Source organism: Fulmarus glacialis, unplaced genomic scaffold (genome assembly GCF_000690835.1).
Source record: "Fulmarus glacialis isolate BGI_N327 unplaced genomic scaffold, ASM69083v1 scaffold10773, whole genome shotgun sequence".
NCBI lineage: Eukaryota > Metazoa > Chordata > Aves > Procellariiformes > Procellariidae > Fulmarus > Fulmarus glacialis.
The window spans coordinates 50,014-71,669 of NW_009203572.1; the positions used below are offsets into that span (position 1 = coordinate 50,014).

General features: G+C 35.7%; 1 protein-coding gene across 1 annotated transcript in view; it reads right to left on the bottom strand.

Moving 5' to 3' along the window:
- The window catches only part of GRIA2 (glutamate receptor, ionotropic, AMPA 2), a 39,986-nt gene that overhangs the window by 3,254 nt on the left and 15,076 nt on the right, over positions 1–21,656 (bottom strand). The window contains exons 3-9 of the mRNA XM_009574686.1: positions 20,963–21,130; positions 20,578–20,682; positions 19,757–19,867; positions 18,414–18,620; positions 17,552–17,922; positions 13,345–13,543; positions 632–879 (exon numbers count right to left, since the gene is read on the bottom strand). Coding sequence (XP_009572981.1) covers positions 632–879; positions 13,345–13,543; positions 17,552–17,922; positions 18,414–18,620; positions 19,757–19,867; positions 20,578–20,682; positions 20,963–21,130 — 1,409 coding nt within the window. The remainder of the gene's footprint in view (positions 1–631; positions 880–13,344; positions 13,544–17,551; positions 17,923–18,413; positions 18,621–19,756; positions 19,868–20,577; positions 20,683–20,962; positions 21,131–21,656) is intronic.

Consider the following 21,656-nt stretch of genomic DNA (forward strand, 5'->3'; position numbering starts at 1 on the left):
AATATGGGGAGTTCTATATTCTACAGCAATGTACTCACATCCACAACAAACAAATAACAGTGTCTTGAATGTGACTCCACTAAAAAAAACAAACAACAAAATAGGAATACAAAGAGTTAACTACATAGTAAAGAGATGTGTGCAAAGAAATTCATAGTGCATTATCCTCTCCCCGAAACAAAGCCCTTTTTAAACAATGGCACATTTTGTTAGTTACTCCGGTTTACTGTTCAAATGCAGTCATTCGGTTTTAGTTTCATGAGCAGAGCGACGTTTTCTACAAGGTATGAGGAAATAGACTCACACTATAAGCTAGTAACGTGAAAAGCAAATCTAAAAAAAAAAAAGGAAAAGAAATAAGAAAACAATCCTTAAAATTGGAATGTTTAAATAATAATAATAATAAAATGAATGTTTACATGGTTAGAAAACCTGCAAGAAATTTAAGGAAGTATCCAAACATTTGTCAATATTGTCAGCATAGGCACTTTCATTTTGAAATAGTGTTTGAAATGCAATGTTTGGGAGTTACCTCATATCCTTATACAAACCATAGACATCAGTAAAGATACATCAGGGTAGGTGGGATACTATAACAACATTTAGCATATTGTTATACTATTCCACCCACCTTAATGAGGATCCTTTAGGTGTGGCGATGCCGTAGCCTTTGGAATCCAAATTCCCACCAACTTTCATGGTGTCACAGGGTTTCCTTTGTTCGATGTACTCATTCATGGTTGACTCCAGCAAGTAGGCATATTTTCCTTTGGACTTCCGTACTCGAGCTACCCCTTCTGCTGTAGTCCTCACAAACACAGATGGTTCTGCACTTTTCATATAGGTCCACATTTTATCAAACACTGCAATTTTAGATCTCTGTGGAGACAATATGAAGCCTAATTAACTAATCTTTACGTAGACAGCAAAAGCACACCTGGGAAAATATGATTATGTCATTTTTAGGCAAGTTTATTATCCAATGTTGAAAGATAGCAGCACCTACGTTCTCTTTTTCTATTAATATTATGCTGTCATTGTATATATGGGTTTTTGTATATTAGTTAAAGATTTGAAGCAAACAGTGCTACTTCCACTTTGTAAGAGGTGTGCCAGATTAAAAGATAAGATCTATATTCAAACTTCAGCAAAATATTCAACAGAAATTCCCACTCAAACAAGATGATCTTTTTTGCAGCTCTCTGCAGCTCTGTGTTACACAAACTAGAGGTGAGCTGAAACGTGTCAGTGGCACTAGAAAACTTCAGATTGCTCCACAGAGGAAACTAACATTGCTGTGAAACCTGAAGGGAACGTTAACAGTGAGGCACCTGTTTCAAGGTTGTCCTTATTTGTAATACTCCGCATGCCTCACCGACTCAACTCAGCAGGTCAGGGTTTTCTTTTATACATTTCTTTTGCTTTAACCAATTGGTAGTTATAACTATAATTGGCAGTTTTAACTACCAACTGATTGTTATTTTTTAACCTGGAAAAAAATAGAGGAAAACAAAGTTTGCCACCTAGATGTCAGTGAAAAGGAAGCAGTGTCATCAAAGAAACAGCAGGCAGAACGGGACAGATGACAAGTCAGGGTCAGTAACAATCACCAGTTGGAAAGAGTACATGAAGCTGGATTTCTCATATTGTCACATACTGTAGAATTCTAATGAAGAATTAAGAAAGCATAGGTTTATATAATCTCCCCCTATGTAAGCTGAGTAGAAAACCTAAATGTGCTAACATTTCACATTCTACATTGTCTGATCAAAATACCTGTAGAACTACCAGGGTAGCTGACAATCAATCCTAAATGAATTTCTTAAAAAGACAACCTAAATCATAGTATGAAGTAGACAATAAACTACTGCCAAATTTAATACTATGTCGCATGTAACTCAGCTATTATTATAGTTCTACTTTGCTGTAGAAAACCAAGACAATTTGGTTTTGTAGTTATCTTAGTTCTCTGCGAGATATTACTATATGTGCAAGTATACCAAATCTGTACTATGATAAAATGTATTGGAAGCACTTCTTTACTAAAAACGTCTTGTAACATACACTTCAGAACTACAATTCTGCTATAAACGTAACATCTATAATCATACCATTTTAAAAATAAATGAATCAAGTATAAAAGCATCAGTAATGCCCTCACTATCTCCCAAGGCTTCACTGTTCTTGCAGTACAGCATTATAATTTTCCCAGACTTACCCTTATTTCCCTGTCCAGAAATGTAGTCTAGGAAGATTTTGAGGCTCAGATTTCTCCATGGTCTCTGAATGTCTACTAGTATTAAAAGTTCTGGCAGTCCTAAGAACCACTGAAAGTTTTCTATCATCTAAATATTCCAACTACTACCAGAATCTACACCTACATTAGCACAGCTGGCTTTTTGAAAGTTTCCTTGCAGATCAGTTGTTGCATATTCTGATCTGTTGATCTACACATACTCAGTATACCCATTAATATCAAAAGAGTTGGATATACTCAGCATGACCAGTTACCAAAAGTAACTATGCGCTGAAGGCACAGTGGGTTTCTCAGATTCTTGGAACATCTGCCATATTGCGTATGCAATGTTCTTGTTCCATCCAAGAAGATCCTAAAAAATATGATCCTAAAAACCAGGGGAATCCTAATAAATGGTATATTGCACCATCTTTGAAAATCCAGTTCACAAAGTAAACTATCACTGTGTACTATAAGCTATCAGTAAAAATCCAATATCGCACTTTTCTCTGCCTATAATTTACCTGATACATAGATAGATACAGGTAAGTGCCTCTAACAGATGGCAAATGGCATTCCACGCCTGAAAAAGACTCCCACCTGCAGATGCAAGTCAGTCAGGACGTTTAATGCCTGACAGACTCCATCAACTCCACCAGAGCATATAAAGAAAGCCTAAATTCTAAGTGCATAGCTTTCTATCATCTGTTCCCCAAGTCCTGCTGCTGTTGCTCACTTCCCTGGAAGCAGAGCTACCAGTGTTACTCTGCAGGGTGCTCAATCTCCTCCTTCCTTAGCCCACTCAGGCTTGGACTCAAAAGTCCCCAGCCTCATATGAAGGAGCTCAATCTTCCCCAAAATCTCAATTCTCTAAACTTATTCTCTAATTAAACCCAGATGCTCCATCCCATTTCTACCATAGGTCAACATTCATTTGGCAGCATACATCCAACTTGCAGCACGGGATTTACCACTACAAACTAAGCAAGGGTCATCAAGCTTCCGACACTGTTATAAAAATGATTACAGTGATACTTCATGAATTACCATAGGTTTGCTTGATAAAGGGAGAAACTTAAAATTGGTTTAGAGCTGTCTTACATGGTTCAGTTCAACCCAAACCAGACAACATACATCCAGGTGCCAGTCACTACAACTTTCATTAGAAGGCATTTGGATCCCATGTTGTAGAAAAGAAGAGGTTATGCTGACACTTAAAAGATTATTTTCTTCTTGTACAAACGTTCAAATACTAAATAAATAAGCACTCTTTATTCCAGTTAGGTAACTGTCATGAACAGGTTCGTAAACTAACTGCCTTGTGTTATTCCATTGTTTCCTGGTTTATTAAAATTACCTTTTACGGGTTTTGTTACATATCAAGCAACAAGAGGTCTAGCAAGGTCTGTTCTGCTTTCGTCATTCAACCTCAATAAAATGCAGCTCCCCATCTCCCATTGTCACAGAAATCTGATCACAACAGGTAAGTGGGAAGGATGAGGGAAGTCCCATGACAGACTGAGGGGTTGGTGCTGGATGGCTGAACGGGAAAAGGTGCAAGGAACAGATTTCCCAAATGGTCAAGTGTTAAGAAGAAACCTCCCACTAGACGGCTCACAGGGTCCTTGCCGTATAAATGAATGTAGGAATACCTGACCCACCGACCACGGAAATAAAAATCTGTAATGAAAAACGTCACCAGAAAATAGCATTCAGAATTTGCCATGACTGCAGTCCTCTGCAGCCATGAACACTGAAAAACATCACGCTGGAATTCATACAGCTCAGAGTCTTGATCTCTACCTAGTCTAGACTCATAAAAAGTAAGAGCAGGAACGAGCCACTACCTAGGGGATACTTGTGACTTCTAAGGTTTTTTGTTTATACTGCTACACAATGTATTTAGTAATACATTCTGTTTTCAGAACTGTGTCGTTTTATTTCCTTCATTATTTTGTTTTCAGAATTTTCCTTTTATTTGAAAGGTAGAGCTAAATGATGTAGAAAAGGGCAGTATTAAAAGACCTTCATCTAGCATTCTGTTCACACACAGTCACTCATAAAGCCAACATTATCTGATGGTTTAAAAAAGCATGTACACTTATCCTAATTCAAATATATATCCTAATTCAAATACATTCTGGAAAAAAAAAGCACATTACATTTTTATTTAAATTTGGCCAGTGCTATAGTTGACCATATATTTTATTCCTATGCAAACGATCTTCTTCATTTCCTTTAACCGCACTTGGAAAAACATGCAGTCATCAGCAACAGCGGACTAAACCATGAGGAAACGGAATTCTTGTGAATGCAGGATGCCCTGTGTGCAACTTGGGCTTTCACATCTCCTCCTTATATACGCTTTCTTAAATGGCACCAAAAATCTAAAAGCATGGCAGTGCTCCATAAAAAACCGCCATAACTTTTTATCATGCATTCCAAACAATGGAACCATTGTAGATTGCTATATTATTTGACTACAAGAATATGGAAATAAATCTGCACTGCTCTTAATTACTGTGGTTCATTGCTATTGACAAGCAATGATATTGCAAGATGACACTTCAGTGTATATACGAAATGTTAAAAGCTAATTGTAACTTTGGTATGACAGTCAACACCAACATGACAGTACAAGACGCTAATATTCCCCACTATTTACCACTTCTATGAAAATACAGTAACTGATACAAAAATGCCCCAGAAGCTACACGTTTTTTTTAATATCATGTCACCACTGGGCATCATGACTATAAAAACTATTATTATTACAAAGTATACATTCCATTTAAATGTAAAATACTGTCTTCATTAAGAGACACTCATTAGGAAATTAAATTATGCAAAACTTTATCAAATTAATTAACTGTATTTTGTGGGTCATCAGGTAACTTTTCCATTTTGTCATTCAAAGACTTATTATTCTTAAAATGGGGTGCTGTAATCAGTATGTCATTGACAGAAATAGCTCCTCAAACTACAACATTCTACTAGACAATGATCTTGTACTGCAGGAGCAGAACTTTAATTCTCAAGTATGGTTTGTGTAACTATCTTGTTGACCTTCCATACTGAATAAAAGGACAGGAAAACTGGTATTATCATCAGTAGCTAGAAAGTGTAACAACAAATTAATCTTGCCAATTTACACAGTAAATCAATTATTGATACATCCAAAAAACACAGAAAAGGACAAAGCTAATTTCTCAGACTCTTTAATTACCTCAAGATTAAGTACTTTAAAATACTTAACCTTGTTTATATTGAGGGAATACTTAAATTGAATGGAAGATCTAAATTTTGTAATATATTGACAATTTTATTCAGTACTGGTAAAAATTCGTTACATGTTCTCAAGATGCAGTTTTATGGCTTTCCAGTTTCCATTACTTAACTGAGCTACTTAAAATACCTTTAATATATTTGGTCTTATTAGTAAAAACTGTAAAACAATCTATCTCAAGAACTTATTCCTCAAAAGCCTACTTAAAATAATTTTCTCCAAGAAGCCAGATATGAGAAGACACTATGAATGCACAAGACAAGTACCTTATGTCATGATCATATTCTTCATGTGATTTAAAGAGTTAAGTGTTCAAGAAGGCTTGTCTTACAAAGGGATGTTAGTGTTTAAGTTTCAGGACCATTTAACTGCTGTTAAAATACTTGCTGAAATGACTCCTCCTCTGAGACTTACTAATTTCAGCTTCAACAGAATCTAAATTCCTCCCCATCATTCAGCATATTCATAAAATCAAAGCAGACCATTTCAATTTAACTTCATTAAAAACTCAGATAAATGTCACACAAACTAATTTCTACAGCGATGACCCAAATCCTTCTCTTCTTTTTGAAGTGCTGGTTACAAGGAAAACCCACTGTCCACTCCTAGAGCTAACTTAAGTGCAGTAAACCTACTGATACAGAGACAGCTGTATTACAGCCATGTTGCAGCATCTACTACTACAGCTTTGCTACATGCTGTAATACAGATGTAGATTTGTAAGCACAATCTTGATTTCATCATGGGAAACCTGAGAACATAAAGGAAACAGTATATAGTATAAAATGAACTGGAAAAAAAAAAGGAAACAGCAGCAGATTTCAAACATCACAAGTCAAAAAGAATGGGAGAAAGGAAAGTGTATCTGCTGTGTGGTGGGAAGAAATGCAGAGAACAAAGACAATCTACACATAGGACCATAATGAAAATGTATACTTTAGCTTTTTTTAAAATGAGGTTAATGTAAAGGAGGAATAAGTAATAGGAATGAGGGTACAGAAATGGAAATGATCAAAACAAGATGGATGCAAAACACAAATAACTTATTGCACCCATACTGGGAGAGGGAGGATAAACTAAATGCCAAAACACAAAAGCACTTTCTCAAGCAATCACAGATTCTGTAGTGAACTGTAGGCGCTATTACCAGAGCCTAGAACCATAAACATACTGCCTGGACTTAATAAGAATGAAAAAGTATTTAAAGCAACTGCAGCTCTTTTGGTCTGAAGTACTGAATGGCATGCACAGCTTCAGATGACATTTTAGAGTGAAAACATTTGAATACAGAAATGACTAGGATTTGTAGGAAAGGAAATTGGGATATCAACACATATCAAGCCAGACAATGGGAAATTATTTATTTGTTATATATGAGAAGCGGAGCATTCTGAGCACTAGAATGATAGAAATGAAATTAAACTTTCCAGTTCAAAAGCATGGCCCAGCACTTTGGGACCAATAAGAAAATCTGCAATAAAATGGAAGACCTTCAGCTGGATAAAAACAAAAGAAAAGAAAGGCTAATCTATCACTATGATCAAAATGATTACCAGCAAACACTGTGACACAATGGGGAGAAAAAGAAATACTAATGCCTTTGTACAAAGCATTGCTGAGATCTCAGATGGCATACAATGTACACTTCTGTTCACATACACTCAGGAACAATTAATTCAAGCTACGACACACACACACAGAAGAGCTATGAGATGATAGGGGACCACAATGCCTTGCTTGGAAATCAAGAATAAGTATAGTTTTGTTGATAGAAATCAAAGCTTAGAAAAAAACATACTTGCTCTGTATTAATGCATCAGGAAAATAAACACCGAGATGAAAAAAAATCTACATAATAATTATTAATGTACTGTAACAACTGAGGATAAACTAGTTACAAATACATTTAGGCTGGAAAATAGAAGAATGCTTCTAACCATAACAAGAGTGGTATTATGAAATGATCTGCCCCTAAGAGGAGTGCAAACAGAACTTATACTCATTTATACTTAGAGTGCATCAATTTAAAAAATAAATTACACAATAGTGGAGAATCTTCGAACTGTACTGCTGCAAATTCAGTTGGGCCCAGCACAAAATTACCTACCACACAGCTTACTTTGATTAGAACAACTAAGAAAACTTGATGAAAACTTGAAAGAGAAGATCAAGGAATAATATGTTTCTTTCATCAGACACAATTTGTCCTTACAAACAAGGAAGAAAAATTATATTAGAAAGGAATAAATCTTAATTTTAATAAATATTATGCAAATACTAATTTGAAATTAAGCTTTCTGAGTAATATATGTAACAAGGTTTTTGAAGCACCAGTGCTTTGTTCACTAAGCTCACTGAGCTGTCTGCGAAAGACAGTATTTGGTGTAATGTGGAGAGAGAAAAAAAACAAAACCTGGAAAATAATAGAGAGATGCTTTGAGGGAAAAAAGGACATATTGATTACTACATTCTTTCTTTTAAAATGACTTTCACAATGGCCTGAATCAATTCTTTTGTGTGTTGCCCAGATGTAAGGATCTCAAAAACGAAGAAAACAGCTGAAAATTAATCACTTGAACCCTCTAGACCACAAAAATGTATAATCATATCTTCACTAATACACTATTGGATGCAAAGGGCAGTCTTTCCATTATCTCAGTGCTCAGATCTACCTCTCCTCAGTATTTCAGCTACGTACCTTTTTTTTCCTGTCAAATTTAAAAAGCCAAACCCATACTCATATCTCCTTCACTGTTTCATGAAATGCCAGTCCTATAGCCCCTACCTCTTAAGGCACCGAGGAGAGTCTGCAGTAAAAGTTAGAGATTTCATAACTGAGTCTTTTGTCTCGTTCACCTCTCAAAGACTTCTGTGGAGCTAGTCAAAATTCAACTCTGGAAACGTGTTCTATAATTCTTCTATATCTCAAACTTCAAAAATTGAGACTGAGGTATAATTCATAATTTTTTACCTCAATTCCATTTAAAATATTAGTATGTTTCTTCTCTTCTCACTGGTTTTAGAGATTTCCTGTGGGGTTTTTTTAGAAGCTTGAATATCCTGATGAGCTTAAAGACAGACTGAGGTTCATAGACAGACTGCTGTACGCTTTCTCTCTTTTTGCATAACCTCTTGTAATACAATCAACAATTTAAATACCTTTATAAGATAAAAAAATATGTCTAAGTACTCATAAATCTAGAGGCACTGGACTGTGTTGAAGATCCTCAGAAAAGACAATACTACTAATCTCAGGCCAAATTTTCCTTGCCTCCCAATGGACAACATTTTTGCAGGAGAAATGACTCAAGGGGTATTGTCAGCTCTTCTTATGTTTGTTGCTGGCTTTTCACTATGGAAGAGGACTTCTTTATAGGACAGCAAGGATTATCATCCTTCCGGCATTTTTCCCATGCCCAACTTTTCATTCTGGAACTCTTGCCTCTTAAGCAAGAATAAGCAACGCTTGCATAATCTTTTCAGTGAAAGCTAAAGAATACTTCTTTGTTACGAAGCAGTTCTGCTTGCTTTTACTTTGGCAGAGGATCTACTCTTAAAGGCCATCAAAACAGTTAGAACGAAACAGATTGGTCTGTGCATGTCATGCTGTTGGTTCAAAAATAGGTACATATAAAAGATTTTCAATAAAAACTAATGCAGACACAGAGAATGTAAATTAGTCTAATTATTGCTCTACACGTCATTTTTGCTTTGTGACATGCATTCTTACCTTACACATGGAACTAGTTACAATTCATCTTTTAAAGTGGAAAAATAGGTAGTATGATTGATTTCATTTGTGTATCAGGTTTCTACATATTTTTGATGAATAGAGCAAAAACATGACTGAATTTTAAAAGTAATTAGCTTTTGTTCTCTTTGTATCACTTTGATATTAATTTTCAATATGCCTTCAAGCAGGTGGAAAGCATGGAAATGTTCCAGTGAATGTTAATGCTTGTATACTTACGCAGTTGTACTTTGTTTCTTTCTTCCAGTGCTGTAGCCCATGAAAGTAAGCAAGGCAACTTCAGGAGTTAACATGTGTAGACAATGCTTTAAAATTAATTTCTGCAGTGTTAGGCGAGCAGTAATCTATCTTCTTGGGTTAGTGACTTTTCTTCCCCTTCAAAGTTCAACTATGTGTCTTGGCTAATGCATACATCAATGGCATTTACAGCAGCTGCTGAGAAATCACTGAAGGTAAAAATACTGTGTGACTGTGGATAGTGTCAATAATATGTACCAGAGTGATGAAATTCCACTGCCCCACCATTTACTGCTCCATCAAGCAGTATCTGTGATCTGACAATTATAGAGATGATGCGCCCGTACAAGATCAACTGAAATGACTCCTGGATCTTCCAAGCTGTGTTTGTAGTCCTGTTCACATTCTCACCACTACAATCCACTACTGATTTGAGAAAAACGATGCACTTCTGGAAAACCACAGCCACACACATTTTCTTTGATGTTTTGCCCATTACTTCAGGTTGTAAACCCAAGAGAAAATGCAACAGCAATGCACTATATATCTTTGTTTAGGCTTCCAGTTGCACTAAGAACTCTAAAAGTACTATCCCCAAGACAGAGGCACTAGTAAGTATCAGAAGTGGTAAGTATCCCAACTCAGTGGAACAGAACCTTCAAGACTTGGATCGTACTCGCAGTTTTGCTTGTAGCAGCTTTGAGATCTCCTGAGGAAAACTACTACATGTTCTGGTATTTACAAATATATAATCGAGAGACCTGACGGATCTGTCATTGAAGAAAAATTGTGTATCTATAACATCATTACTAAGAAGTAATAGTTTCCTGCTAATGTTTGCTGCTCAGCAAAGCTCTGTAACTACCTTTTTCTTTTTTTTTTTCTTTCTTTTTAAAATACTGTTAAACCCATTATTTCTGCACTGATATTTTCTATGCAGGATGTACTAAGCTTCTGCTTCTCATCTTAAAGCAGCACTAGGAACACTAGAGTACAATGCCTTTTCATCCCTTTTTCTTGGTTATGTTTCTTGATTCAGTGCCAACTGATGCTCTGCTCACTGTTGGCAAGAATATCTCCCACTAGTCTGTACTACCTTTGAAGTTAGGCAGTATGTACCTAAAATACGGTAAAAAGCAAAGGCAATACATCTTTTGTCATGAGTGCCAAGGCCGTTATCTCCAAGTCAAGCAATATGGACTAGCTTGTACGCCTACTCCCATACTGTCTGTAGGGTGTGTGGTGAGCCACTATCTTTCCTCCACCTGGTTTTTTCTAACCTGTATCTGGATTACTCTATTCACCATGGAACCCACTGGAGCCAGCCACAGCCACTGCAGACATGAACTACTATGTACCTACCGTAGGTGGCTCGAAGACTACAATCCTAACACAAAACAGAGAACAAGCTAATGTGACATCCCTGACATACCCAGGCTAACGTAACATCTCAGTGAGTTCATGTCATTTAAGCAGCCATAGAAGCTGGACAAAGACTTGAACCCACCTCTTCCAATTAACGTCGCATACGTATAATTCAGCTATTCAGGATAGGATTTTTCAGCTAACTTTCACCATCTAGCTTATTGCTGAGAATTCCTTTTTGGAAAATACTGAGAAACATCTCTTTTTCACTTATGTAAAGCATTATCAGAAAACATGTTTTAGTAGCAAAGAAAATTCAGTTTACTGTTCTCATCCCCGGTATACAATGATCCTTAATTTTGTGCTGTTCCAGGAATTAGGGCTCTACTACTGAAGATTTAGGCCCAGTATACATTCCATCAATGGAAACAAACTTGCAAATAATGCCACTTCTTGAAGAGACACAGACTAACTGTGAAAAAAAACCCCAAATGTTTCTTTTAATTCACGACAGTGACAGAGAAAAAGCCAGTCCATTTTAGCTTGCTGCTAGAAAAATACTCAAGTTGTGTCCAGCTGTTCAAAGAATTTGAGTCCTAATTTCAGGTCATATAAAAGTCACACATCCACTCCAATCCAGTCACTATTCAGAAATACTCTGGGCGAAATTTTAGTCTCCTTAGTGCTAGAGACTGCTTTCACATTGCCTTCAGCAAAGAGAGTTTCATTCTTGAAACTTTAGTTTCAGGTCTCCTAGAAACAAATTCTCACAGCTGTTATTTCTTGAAAAATAACTGGGCAAGTTTAAGTGATTTTTAGCAAATAGTAGATAGAACCATCAGGCTAAGAAGTTGCATTACACACAATGCACCAACTTGTTTGTGATAGAAACTGCCGAGAAGGAATTTCCAGAGATCATTATAGCCTTGTCTGTACAGAGCCAAAGCTAACTTAACAAAAGGTGAAGGATATACCCTCACAGAGCCTCCACCTGATTTTTACAAAAATAAGTTATAAATGCTCAGGTAATCACCAGAAACACTAGTTGTGTAAAAATGTAATTGGGAAGATGTATATATGTGTTAGGAGCACAAAAACTACACACTGATGCACGCACATACAAACGTTTTTTGTTTTAAAAGAAAGCCTAAAAATTTCTAAAGAGAAGCTACTCAACAGAACTGACCTACTGTTAGTTCACATTCAATCCCCAGTATAGCCATGATCTGAAAGGTTTATGCTCACAAAACCAGAAACACGTACTTGTATGCTTCTAAACACTTCTAAACACTCTTAGCACAAACCCAATCTCATTTTTACTAGCTTACACACCTGATGTTAGTTTTGGTTTAGCCAACAGGAATGCAATCAGCAGCAGGTCTTATTACTGGACCTATCATCAAAATCAGAAAATAATGCTTTTCTACACTTAAAACAAGTATGGTTCCCCTTTAGTTCGTTACCAGTTAAGTATGCATTGCAGGAATCAGTGAAAACCATAATCTAGCAGTTACTGCTCTAACTATACAGTACATTAAAAACATTCGTGAGAACTTGTTTCATTTCACTTTCATGGCAGGCTATGTTTGAAATGTAAACGTAATATTTATAACTATTTTAAAGTACATTTTGTTTAAACCTAACACTACCATCATCCATTGAAAAACATGAAAACAACAGGTTTTTTGTATTTGTAGTGCTTCAGATCCACTTCCATCTTGCAGTGAGAGACACACAGAGCACACAGACAAGGCACAACAGTCACAGTGTTTTCCCCAGCAGCCTTAGTGTCTCAGTCATTTGCTGGGTGGATTTCACCATGTTAGCTGGTGTCTCAAGGGCAGCCTGAGACTCACACATTGGAAGTCTCATGCATTTTTAAAACTGAAATACACAGAGGTAGAAGGTGAGGACTGACAGGCTTCCAAGGCATTACTGTAATGCAAATACAAATAGTAATTGTTTTCAAAAGCAGGCATGGATTTACCACAGCAGCCAACAGGGTTGTATCCCATTCCCCATCTGCAAGCTTGAAAAATCATGTGAAATACTTACTAAAAAAATGACACTGCACCTTCCCATGTCCCTATTCACTGCGTGACTACCTAAAGTATAGCACAGATATTAAATAGCCTCGTTTATAATCGTTAGCTCCTGTCTTACAGCTTAGATGAATGACATCAGTTCCCTTCTCTGAACATGCCTTGCTTTTTACTTTACAGTGAAATATTTTTTAGGTAATTCCTTGCAGCCACTTTTGCTTTGCGTATTTGTAACATGACCCTTATATTTATACATAGATAATAAAATGTAAGGATAATGAATAAACAAAACCACTTATACTTGTGAGTTAGGCTGCACATACCACATTTTTAGAGCAGCCTTTTAATAAAGCCTAGGGAAAACACATTTACATGAGTGAAAACCTATTTAAAACAAAACAGAAATCTAAAAAGTAGAAATTCTTACCCTAAAAAACTCTTTAGTGGAGCCAGAATCTAATGTCCCATAAGCAATTTCTGTTTGCTTGGAAAGATCCTCTGCACTTTCAATGGGAGACACCATCCTCTCAACCGTCAGGAAGGCAGCTAAGTTAGCCGTGTAGGATGAGATTATGATGAGGGTAAAGAACCACCACACACCTCCAACAATGCGCCCAGACAGGGATCTAATAACAAGTATGAAATGGATTTGTAAAGTGAAATGAAAGTCCTAAAAAGGAACACATGTTATCAGTTTTATGCAAATGATGCATTATACTACAGGGAAGCATTTCAGGCTATCTCGTAGTGCAGCTCTGCATGCTAATCAGATGGGAATCGGAATCAATGCATACTCCACTACATCTCCTGGACTTTGCTGAAATCAGGACTCCAGAGTTTACTTCAGGGAGAATTTAGTGATCCATTTCTTCAAAGTTCTGAACATCCTGAAAGGAAACTGCTCGCATCATAATGTGCTATATTTAACACATAAGCTTGTCATTCCCTCTGAAGTGAATTTCTGTGACATTATGAAGGGGATCAAACAAAATCAGTGAAACAATGCTTTCAGATAAACCAGTATGCACTTAAAAATTAAGTGCCTTTAGCTTGCTTATTTTCCTAAGACATTGAGACAAAACTGATTTCCACAAAACAATGGCTTATGCTGCTGTGGACAATCTATACTGAGAAACAAATAGCATTATTTGCAATAAAAACTGGTCCAGGGAATATCCATAAACTAAAAAGCGCACACAACTTTTGAAAAATCAAGCATTTAACAAACTGAGGACTGGACATGAAACGATCAGTGATAACACAGAAAAATGGTGAAGAAAGTATATTTTTAAATAATAGTAATAATCTGATGTTTTTAACTGCAGCAGGTGGGCTCTTATGGATCTTTGTTTTGCATCTCCTGCTCAAGAAGAGAGAAGAAAAGAGAACTCAAGAAAATATATAAAACAGTATAGAGCACACAACTAGAGAAATTCAATGATTTTCAATATTAGAAAACTAATAGAAGAGAATTATTGATACTGCCATTATTGTCAAACTTGACATTTTTTTAAATGATCCTTTAAACTTTGAAATTACTTACTACTTTGTTTCCAAACAAGACATTAATAGGAAGGAGTACATAATCTTTGCAGATGTGCTTAATTATTTGGCAGAAATGTGCATGTAGTTGAAAGTCTAGTACTAAGGCGTTGCAGTAGCTTAGGTATGTCTTGATGTGTCTCCTCTGTCTATTAAGTAAACAAATTACAAATCACTTACCCAGCCTACTGTTCTGTGAATGAGATTTCAAACTAATTCTGACAAAATATTTATATAGATATATAGATAGATATAACTATATATATATACATACGCATTAAAACATGATAGTTATGTAAAGCTGATTTATTAAACTGGGAACAAAAATAAATAGAACCAATTCTGGACAAATTATTTTCACTAATTGCTACTGTAAAAAATCTCTGTGATAATTCAGACGTGAAAAGACTTATTCCATGTCACAACAGACTCACTAATTCACTCTACTACATGAAAATCAAGTCAGATAAGGTCCAGAACATGTTATTAAAAAGGACCATAGAAAAGAAATTATTTCAAGTTCCTTCTAAATTGAGATGTATTCTGCAAACATGCTTTCTGTCACCTTTGAAAAAATATTAAAGACTTATTTTGACATGGAGGTAATCTGAGTACAAAATAATTCTACAATTAAAAAACTGAATTATATGATAAATGTATATTTGCAAGGTAAAATCTCTGACAATGTGTATTTAATAACTGCTGATTTCATGGCACTATATACTGTATTGATGACATCTGCTATAAATGATAACAATCTTCAAAAGTCCATAATCCGTCAGCAAAGTCACTACCGACTTTGTAAAAAAAGAATAAGCTCAATGCCAATCCAGACATTATGCTCTCACATGACATTTTATAAGTAAAAATTTTTACGTGTCATTTGTATTCAAAATTTTCCTATAAGGTCTGTCCCAGTTCAATAAATAATTTCTTTTTTATATACATTTCAAAAAGTTTCTAAAGATTGATAATTTTACGCTAGTATGAATCCACAATTGTACAAGCACCTCATTCATCAGACTATTAAATACTAAAATAACAATTTCTGTGCACAATTACCTAAATTTGTGCACCACACTTTATACTTACAGAGGTATTACATGGCAGTACTGAGAGTACACTCACATCTCAAAAAACATGAGGAAAACTTTGCTAAGTTATCGTTATCATATCACTATTCTATTTTATTGTTTCTGTGCGACATGGCAACATGGGGATTGCTATTGCAGACCAGTTTCCAGGTGGTCCAGTCTTACTCAGCACCACCTTCTATTTCAGAGTCAGGAAGCCCTAGTTACCTGTCTACTCAACTATTCTTACAGTGGTTGGCACTTTTATTAGAGAAGTGATAGTAGCAATAATGCAAAACTTAACTTCACAAAGACATTTTGCTGATGTCTGAAAAGATTCCTTTTCATATCTGCTCTAATTCATTTGCAGGGAGTTCAAATTCCATAGTGATGGTTTTGGTGCAGGAACAAAAATAACTGAGGTGTTTTCAGCCCTTTTCTATTTTTATAATAAACAGATAATATACAAACTAACTGCTTTCCTGAAAAATACGTTCGTAATGGAATAAAGTGCTGTTAAACACCTCACAGAAACTACATCTTGAATCTCCAAAATGATTAGTTTCATGCACCTTTTATGATGGCAATTTACTATCATTATTCTTACCTCACCTTTCAAAAGTTATCAAACCATGCACAACAACTGTCATGCTTTAATAGCCAGTAAAATAATAATAAAAAAAAGATCGTTATTCTACTATGGCCTTGATTCAATAAAAATAATTTTGTAGCTAATAGAGGACTTTGCAGACAACTAAACCTGTGAAGTGTGTAATCAATACAAAAACCCCAAAGGACTAAAATTAACACAGCTTCTCATGACCTGAAATGATTGGCTTTCTCTTCACTGTCTCGTTTCTTGTGTACAATTCCTATGGTGTTATATGCCAAATCTATCACATCTTTCATCATAAAGGCTGGCATATCTCATTGTGATATGCGAGCCTTTACAAAGAATTGCTAAAGTTCCCACACAATAAACGCTCTGCTATTTCCACAGTAGAACAACTTGAAAACCTGCTCTTGCCTTTTGAGATGCACGACTTATATCTAAGATACGCTCCCTTGGTATGATTTATTTTGGACACTAGCCACTAGACTCACTAGAAATTGACCTGTTCCCTGGCTTACTTTAGGATGTTTAGAAGAAAGTTAAATTGCTTAGTATAATTAGGTAGGTCTTCTGATTTGATTTCCTTAAACCCAGTTGCCCTATTTAACTTCTCACTATAGTTCCTTGAAACAGCAAGTAGTTATTTACCTACCTACTTACCACTTTGCTGAATCAAGACTAGAACCACTTGTGCACAAGGGAAATAGAATATTTAATGAGCTGCAAAGGAATTAACTTAAGTGCTTTACAGTTGTCCCTAATAAAGAAGGTGAAAATCCATAAGGAATTAAGCATTTATAAACTGGACCTTCAAATTCATTTTAGCGATATCCTTTGTGACTTTTCTAAAACTAGGCCATGAAAAAACAGCGGTGTTTTGCAACTATTCACATGAAATTAGAGCCATCACATGACTTTTATTTCCATTCAGGGCTCTTCTGCAGGAAAACAATGGGTTAATAACTGTGTTATGATACGTAGTCAGTTTTAGAGGGAAAGTGCTGCCTGTGTAGTTTGTGACTAGTATGTTACCCTTTTTTCCCATTACAGTTGTTGTGAACCATATGCACTGTCAACTGTAAAATGGGAATATGCAGCAAAAACACGGTACCCCTCCAAGAAGGTGTGGAATGACTTGAACCTTATGCATTTCACAGTCTCTGCATGGTGTATATAACTTCACTTAGCAAATGTATGATCGACGTTAACACAGTATCGATCAAATACATCATGACCCTATGTAACAGACAACTGTTTTTATTTCAAGGACTTTTGTGATTTTAGCGAGAGAAAAACCACAGTAATTAATTTCTTTCCGAGAGTGAAAATATATGCACCATGAACCTCCTCTGGCTGAGATGGCCGAGACCAAAAATGCACAAAGTTGAAATGGGCGAGTAACCAACCTTGGTGAAATATCGCATCCTTGCTGCATAAAGGCACCCAGGGAAAACCAGAGACTATTAAATATCCCAAATTCATTAGTTGATTCATTAGTTTGCGTTTCTCTTCCATCTTCAAATTCCTCAGTGTGCCACTCGTATGGGCTAAATCTGCTGACCAGGAATAAAACTACACTGACCCCAATGTAGGCAAAAACAATGCACATCCAGATTTCATATGCTAACGGATCAAGAAATGAAAACACTCCTGGCTTGGACTTCTGAGGCTTCTTGATCATTATTGATATCCCCAGGCTCATAAAGGGCTTTGAGAAGTCAATCACCTCTTCTCTCACCAATGTTATAGTTAATGGAGCGATTGCAATATCGGCTTTCTGTAAAGGAAGAAAAAAGCAAATAATAGCTAATACAATGATCAGAGCAAAGAATGGTTTAGTTTCTATTGCATTTCACAAATGGAAAATAGGACAGCAGAGACACCGGCAACATTCGTTTCACCAAGAATGTCCTACGGAGAATTTCAGAAATTTTTAGTTGCAACTCTTCTTACTGAAATACATATAACCATACGGTTGGCATATTTCAAGCTTCCCTTTTTACACATGACCTTTTAAAAGTGTATGACATTTAAAAGTGTTAGTAAAGTACTTTGCCTTTCACCTGATCAAAAGGATGAAACTCACTTCCCCGCAACTTCATTTGCACTTAAAAATCTAATTCCATGCTTTACTTTCAAAATTTTTGATGCCAACTCCAGTTACTAAGGAATTAGATAATTTTCCTCTACTCTACAGAGAAAACTAAACCAAATCCCACTCCTTCCATCAGTCATCTTTAATGACTTTATTATAAAAGATTTTCTTACCCCATAAACAAGTTCTCCAACCATCCCATTCCAGATTTTCGTGTCTGCATCCCTTGCCCCATACTTGCCATCCCCAACAATTGTGAGCTTATATTTGAATCCACAGTGTTTAGCAATTTCTGTAGCCAAGTCCACACAATAGCCCTCATATCGATCATTTCCTTCAAGCATTTCGTGATTTTTCTTCATCATGACGTATGGGGACTCCTGCACAGAAAGAACTTGCCTTAGCTACTTGGAAAAGAGACAGATGTATCAGTTGTGCATTTCATAGATTAGTAAGTTTCCTTTTACATGTGAAACAAAGAGAGAAGATAACATCTGAATCATACACGCTATGTATGTTAGCTGTTAATTATTATCGTGACATGTTCTTAACACATTTAAAATCTGCATTCTCCACAGTCATATACAAATAACAATACTTACAGGTATAGTGATTCCCAGCAGTATGTTAATAATGACCATGAATGTTAACAGGAGTTATGCATTCAGAGAAGAAAGAGTAAGTTCCAAAATCAGTTTTTTTCTCTCACACAGTTTGGATGGAAGAAGGCAAAGGTATTTTGTTGCTTTTGTTGTTGTCTTAATACAAGAAAATTCTTTCCTATTTCACAACCACATTCCTCCCTGGGAAAACACTTCAGGCTCTCCAGGCTATATCTTTATTGAGTTACTACACAAACAACAGGTAAGATATCTATAACTATGTAGTAAAGTTCTATCATCAGCAAAATTGGTGATGAGTCATAAGTTGTATTAAAGTAACGTATCTCCTCTTTGCTCAATTGTTACCGAATTATTCTTGCATCCAGTGAAATTCCTATGCTAGCCTGTGACTTGCCCAAACTGATAAAGAAGCTGTGTAACTTACAGAAAAATGCTGTTCTACGACGGTACACGATGTTATTTTCTAGACAATTAGAATACAACTTTTAATGTTTTTTTTTACACTTCACCAGTCCATAGCAGCTACAATTCTGAAGCATAAGAACCAGTCTCTTTCCTGCTTGGCAAAATACATTCTCTAAAAAACTAACACTATGGTTCTGCCTCTCAGACAAAGTTCTCTCCTTTGAAAGCAGGTATTTCATCTCCATTTTCATGTCTAAAAATTTTAACTTTCCAGGATGTTCAATCAATGACCGTTTGTCTTCTACAGAACAAAACCACATACTGAATCACATACATTTCCTTAATTTCCAGATTTTATTTACGTATCATAATGAATAACAGGTCACAACCTCAAATAATAAAAAGACAATATATTTAAACTAGCATAATGACAAGAAACAAATCACTGTAGGACAGACTGTCTTCTGGCAAAATATGAGGTTAATTACCAAAATAGTGGTGACAATAATAGTCTTATTCTCTAGTCCTGAAGATTCATTTCCAAGAGGGCCATCAAGAGGATTCACAACCATTTTGTCCACTTCACTCCAATATCCAATCTAAAGAGAGTTTATAGGATGCACAGAGACCAGTGAATATGAACTTTCATAGAAAAGGTAAAGCATGTTATTACTATGCCCTTGATTTATGTTCACAGAGAACTATTTTAGCTATGAATTTAGCAGTGTAAATATTTCTATTTATGCAGTTAAAGACTATTACAAATAGTAACAAGATTGAACTAATGACATTTGTTCACATTGATTTGTCTAATACAGGTATACCATTTTCATTCACATATTAACAGGTTTTAGCATCAACATCACACGCTGTAGGATTGAAAGGGTTATGAAATACTCCAGATTAGGAAGACATGAGAAACTGGCTTTTCCTGAAAAGTTTGGAATTAGAGCAGAAAGATAATCACATTCAAAGAAACATCACTGAAAAGCTGTATTCGGCATTCATCATTCAGAAGCATATTTCCCCAATTACTGGCTCACATTTACCAATTCAGATCAGAAAGCAAAAAGTTTAATCCACAAAACTGAAAGGAAAATACTCTTATGTAGCACTTACCAGAAATAATAACTTGTATTTGTTAGAAAGAAATAATACACATTTTCTGCAAGACCATTGTAGAATACACCTATGAATAAATATTATCACAACTCATGCTTTAATTAATCTATAATGTTTCATTACCTACCTTAACCCGTTGCTTAGCATGGTAAAACCTTTAAAGACACCGTAAGACAATTCAAATTACCTTCCGAGGACCAGTACTTTTGAGTTCCATGATGTTTATTGTAAAATTGATTCTCTTTCCATTCTGATCAAACTTTATATTCCCTGTTAGACCTTCCACCTGAACCTATATGAAGATAAAAATAGTAGAAGAATTAATTTTGTTTCTTTCTAGAAAATGCATTTTGTATTTCCACAAATGATTATTGATATTTCAAAAACATTCAGTTTAGACTCTCTTCCACACCCAATATATTATCTTAGTGTAAGCCATGTTCCTGAGGAGTTTACTTCCACATTACTCCCAGCAAGATCCAGGCAGGTTAGGAGACTGGAAGGTTCTTTTCAAGCATTTATAAAGAATTTCACACATGCACTCATCCCAGCATTCACCCCAGAGAAGCTACCTGTTTCAATGCCCTTTCTATTTCTACACCATGACCCCAGGGTACAGCTGGATTTGCAAGACAATCTCCAGCATTTCCTCTTCTGGAGATCTCAATCCTCTGTTTACGCAAATTACGGAAAGCTTCTGTCATCACTTGAACAGCATCATAGGTCAGTGCAGACGTATACTGAAAAGAAGTGAAAATATTTAATTAAAAACCAGCTTCAGATTCACTATGCCTTCCAATCCTCATTAATCCATTAAACACAGAAACATATTAAAAATAAAAAGGACAGTAAGATATACTTGAAATCAGACCAGTTTTTCTTTAGTTTGGAGGTCACTACCCTCTGAGGGGCATCTATGCAAATTAATGAAGTGTTCTCCATCAGAATGGTTGGGGGCAGTGCTAATAAATCTAAACTGAAGATTTACAGCTGTTTTCAGTGTGAGTTACATTCCTTTCTCACTACAACTGTGTAACAGTTCTGTGTGCAGATATGGCTGGAAGTCCATGGAGGTGAAAGGGGAAAAAAGAAATAATTTCCACTATTTAACTTGAGTTAGTCTCTAAAAATAAGAAATTGTTCCTCTGATTGCACTCTTCATGGAGATGCATTTATATACAGATCTCTAGACTACATCTCCTCCCACATACATATACACAAAACCAAAAAACATATATTTGTATATATGCATGCGTAATTTTTATC